Below are 5000 nucleotides of genomic sequence, written 5' to 3'. Positions count from 1 at the left end.
GAGGAGGCAGCGGTGACAGCGGCTAGGGATAAGGAAGACGAGGGAGGTATGGAGAAAGATAAGGTGGGGGAGAGAGGAATGAAGGGGTGAAGAAAGAAGAGTGAATAGAGAGCAGGGGGAAGGGGAAGGGGCAGGGAGAGAGGAAGGAGAAGAATTGAAAAAAAGAGGAAAAATAAGGTACGAAAATGTCAGAGAAAAATCATAAGCAATGTGAAAACATTAAAAAGGGAAAGAGTAATGTAAGAAAACAAGACAAAAGCAAAACGAAATGCCATCACGCCTTCCTGAGTATTCCCCTCGCCCTCAGCCAGCAGCCTACACTAGACCACGCCCACCGAAGTCCTCAGTCACCCGTTGTTCGGAAATAGTATTTTCCTTGTCCCAAATATGCACAAGGGAAGTGCAATCATTAACATTAGGGAGAGAGATCCTGCACGTTTGGATCTTGCTGACACCATTCCTGAAGGGGCGAGGAATTCGCTTACTTTAAAAGGGATTATTTGGTGATTAGTCCCTCCTAAACCCTCCCTCCTCCTCCTCCCCCTTCTCCTTCCCCCTCCCCTCCTCCTTTTCCCCCCCACCCCTCCTCCTTCCTCCTTCCTCCTCCTCCTCCTCCTCCTTCCTCCTCCTCCCTCCTCCTCCTCCTTCTCTCCCTTCCCCCCTCCTCCTCCTCCTTCCCTTCCTCTCCTCCTCTCTCTCCCTCCTCTTCCTCTCCCTCTCCTTCTCTCCTTCCTCCTCCCTCCTCTCCCTCCTCCTTCTCTCTCCCTCCCTCCCCCTTCTTCTTCTCCCTTCCCTCCCTCCTCCTTCCTGACCCTCCCTCTCCTTCTCCCTCCCACCCCTCCCCTTTCTTCTCCCTCCTAAGACATTCCTTGGCAGATATCATGTGTTTTGCCTACCTGTCTTTTTTTTCTTTTTTTTTATATGTTCCATTTGTTTTTTCTTTTTTTTTCCCCTTTTCAAATTCCATTCAACTAAGTAATAGAACTGAATATCAGCCAAATTCCTAGTCTATCAAAGTATTGTGCATTCTTGGCCACAGTAAATTCCCACGTTTATTTCTAGCTCGTGACCTTGTTCTGCGAAACAATAAAACTTGACCTTCTTCTCATTCTAACTCATCTTTTAATCACTTCCATCACTCGTCAGAAATGCCAGCAATGAACAGAATTTGGTCTAAATTTCAAAATTAGTTCGGATTAGACTGCTTAGTTTTAAATCCATAAAGACCACCAAAATATCTCAGATATCACCAACAACCTAATCTAAACTCACGATTCCACTAGTGAATGATGTAACTAATGGTATTCCTTTTGCCGTCTGTATACCCATTAAAATATGGAAATGCCCTTGTGATGCATACGCATAATCTATTCAGCCTTATTTACTCCAAGGGAAGAAGAAGAACACCCAATTTGTTCAGCAAGAACATTCTACATAAACTGAATAACAATAGGACGCAAAATACCATGAACCATTTTCAATCGATCTTGGAGCATACAACACTATGGCAAATATACAAAATTCTGTTAATATGGCCTTAAAATTACCAAAAAATAAAATTATGTCATCCACATTATATATAAAAAAAGTTCTCTCACACCTCCAAGAAAGATATAACAGTTCATAGTACCTTCCTCAATAATCTAAAAAACATATATAGAAATTGGAGATCAACTTACCTGTGACTTTTTGCCCCATACTCATCCGGTTACGACGAGGGCCTCGTGAGCTATGGCGCTGGTTGGAGTGGTGGTGATGGTGATTATGGTGATGATTGTGGTGATGGTGAGGTGCGGCAGCAGCGGCGGCAGCGGAGGACCTAGTTGAGTAGGGTGGGGGGGCTTCGTGGTGGTTGTGGCGGCCGGTTGCGTTGTTGGTGGTGAGGTTGTTGGAGGCGTTGTCGTGCTGTTGGTTGGTGTCTACTCCACCACTACCACTGTTGTCAAGCTTTTGTGAGGATGCGTTGTTGGTGCTTGCACCGCCCTGGCCGGATCCAGTGCTAGTCTTTCCTCCCTGAAAGAAAAGATGACACTTTTATAATTGAGTGCTACGGGGAGCATTTGTAAAGGGTGAATGCACTGCTTATATAACCATTTTCATTTCATCATAAAAAATAATCATACCCTTATGAAAACGATTAATCATATGAAGAAGTGAATAAAAATAACTAAATAAAGCTAATAAATAACTCTTGTGATGATGCATAAATTCTCATTCAAATTCAACCTGCAATAATTTAATGTCAGTTAAAGACCACCACCATTTAATGATAGAAAAAAACGTAGATTCAAATCAGAAACATGTTTGAAAATAGTAACCATGACATTTTGTATTTAAATGGATAATTACCCAGTTGAAGATGAAACCCCTATCAACATCAGAAAAACAATAGATTCAAATAGGAAACATATCTTTAAAAAAGTAACCGATACTTCTGTGCCGAAAAAATAAACAACTAAACTACATACTGGGAAAGAAAAAGATTTGTTAAATTCACCAGTCCTTTTTTCTTTGCAACAAGATATCCAGTTACAATGGTCTTTACTATCAGAATGCTCAATAATTGCATACTGCAATAGCCTTTTCAGTATCATCATCAAACCTTTGTATGAATTTTACCTCTTCAATTGAATTTTAGATAAGAATAAGCATCATATTGTAAGTATCAAATATACATATGCAAGAAAACAATTTTCTTGAAACTTGAAAAATCCACAGGATAGAAGTACAAAATAATGTAAAGGCATTTAATATTCCTTCTAAATATATAGTCAAGAGGGAAGCATCAATACTGGGTCACACCTTGATCATCTTTGTCCTAATTTACACTAAGATGCTGTAAAATATTATTCAACTGATCTATGAATTGAAATATTTCAAAAATGAAAATATTACTTGTAGCTAAAAAAGCATTCCACAATGAACTTCTATACAATCTAAAAATACAATATACTCTTTAAATCCTTCCCACAACCACTAAAGCAACAAAGATACATCAGCAAATATCTAACACAAAAAATGCTTGCATAAACACAATATCATCAATAATCAGATCATGTAAACAAAAATCTAATTACATATTCAAAATATCCTAATCCACCTGAAACCCCATTGCTAGTTTCAATTAAGAGAGAAAGAAATTAAGCTGAACTTTCCTGAACACAAGACAGATACCTTCAATACAAGCTCATGAAAGATGCATGGAGAGAACTATTCAAGGTAACAATATAAACCAAGTGTCTAAATTCTGCAACATAACTCAGAATGCACTTAAAATAGCATGTCGAACAAACAAAACAATGCCACAAGAAGTAACAAGAAGAATGTATAATTAAGTAAAACATGAACATTAAAAGACATCATGATAGAGGGAAGGCTGTATTCTGTTGCATTTTGTAAAATACAATAACTATATCAACACAATGGAGTCCATAGTCTATACTATATACATCCCAAAATCTGGAGTATTAAGAGATCAAAAAGCCATTTAGATAGATATTACTCTGCACAAAGAGAGCACCAGCTGATATTTTCATCACATGTAAGGATAAACAAAAGGGAATATTAAATCCATTCCCCTTTCATGCTACCACTGATGGAAAGCGCTTGAATATGAAAAAGCGAGGAAATGATCAGACAATAAGGCGATTCACAACGAAGCAATTAAAGAGGTGATGAAAAGCTGAATAATTTGGAGGGGATTCACGACTGAAAAGGAGATTAGTGTTCTTATGTATAATTCACTTCAAAGAAAATCTGTGGATGCGCATCTTTATCACCCGTTTCAAAGGACTTTCATCTCAGTGACCAGTTCTCAGCTCAGAGAGAGACACAGGACAAAGACAGCATATTTGACAAAATGAGATCATAATGAGACAATTAAAAAATAAGAAGAGTAAAGCGTACCCATGAGAAAGTAAAGAGAAAGGGAGGAGGGGAGAACAGAGGGAGGAGGGAGGAGGAGAGAGGAAGGAGAGAGAAGGAAGGAGGAAGGAGGAAGGAGGAGGAAGAAAAGAGGAGGAGGGAAGGATGACAATGGTGACAATGACAACAACAATGGTGATATAGAGAAGAAGAGGATGAGGAGCAGGAGGAGGGAAAAATGAATAAATAAATAAACAGATAAATATGCATGAATAAACAGGATCACAAGGAAATACTTGTTGAAGGTGAAGTAGACAAAACAAAAAAGATTATCATCTCTAAGTTCTTTAACCGATACTAAAATGAGCATTTACATCTAAGTATACTCTATCTATGGAAAACATTTCTAAACAGATCAGTAAAATTAAACCAAAAAAGAGATTTATACCTGTGTAGGATTTATCAAATGCTTTTAAAATAATTGCCTTTCCCTTTAAAAATAAAAAGACAATTTTTTTAGATCTATATCAGTCTTATAAGAGAATATCATACATTATCAATCTAAGGCTCTTCGTGGAAATTACAAATTACATTTAATGAAAGAGAGGAAAAGAAAAAAAATCTTTTATAACAATCTATCTGCACATCAAGCAAAATCATAATACCGCTTAACGTGAAAAACAAAAAGTCAGAAACGGAAAGCAAATATAAACAAATGTCTACTTCTTTATCAGTTATAGTTGAAAGCTTTGTTCTATCTGAAATACTAAAATCTGAAAAGAGACTTCAAACAGCAGATCTAAAAGAGCCAATATGAAATGCATTATCTAGATGGCAATTGTAGTGTATGAATTACACATACTATTTAAGCAGATATCAATATTAAAAGAGTTAATGAAAAATCTAAACAATCTGTCATTACAATCAGAACAAATGACTTGAAAAGCTCAGATTAGTTATGTTTATCTTTGTTTTGCCTTTAAAGACTAGCCAAATATAGCCACTCGGCAACGTAGTCTAAGAGTACATTCCCTTTAAGCTCCCTCTGTAAGTGAACAAATGGATTATTTTTCAATATCTACCATTGGCTTGCCTTCCTAGCTTTGAGGTTTAATATTTTCAGTGATATGTATGGA

The 5000-nt window shown here is 37.3% G+C and overlaps 1 protein-coding gene across 7 annotated transcripts in view; it reads right to left on the bottom strand.

Moving 5' to 3' along the window:
• gus (splA/ryanodine receptor domain and SOCS box containing gustavus) overlaps positions 1 to 5000 on the bottom strand; it is a 241378-nt gene that overhangs the window by 39774 nt on the left and 196604 nt on the right. For all 7 annotated transcript variants that reach the window (XM_070141159.1, XM_070141153.1, XM_070141158.1 and 4 more), the window contains one exon: positions 1680 to 2013. In XM_070141159.1, coding sequence (XP_069997260.1) covers positions 1680 to 2013 — 334 coding nt within the window. The remainder of the gene's footprint in view (positions 1 to 1679; positions 2014 to 5000) is intronic.

The sequence above is a fragment of the Penaeus vannamei genome, chromosome 27 (genome assembly GCF_042767895.1).
Source record: "Penaeus vannamei isolate JL-2024 chromosome 27, ASM4276789v1, whole genome shotgun sequence".
Lineage (NCBI taxonomy): Eukaryota > Metazoa > Arthropoda > Malacostraca > Decapoda > Penaeidae > Penaeus > Penaeus vannamei.
This window is presented reverse-complemented; position numbering and strand designations above follow the sequence as displayed.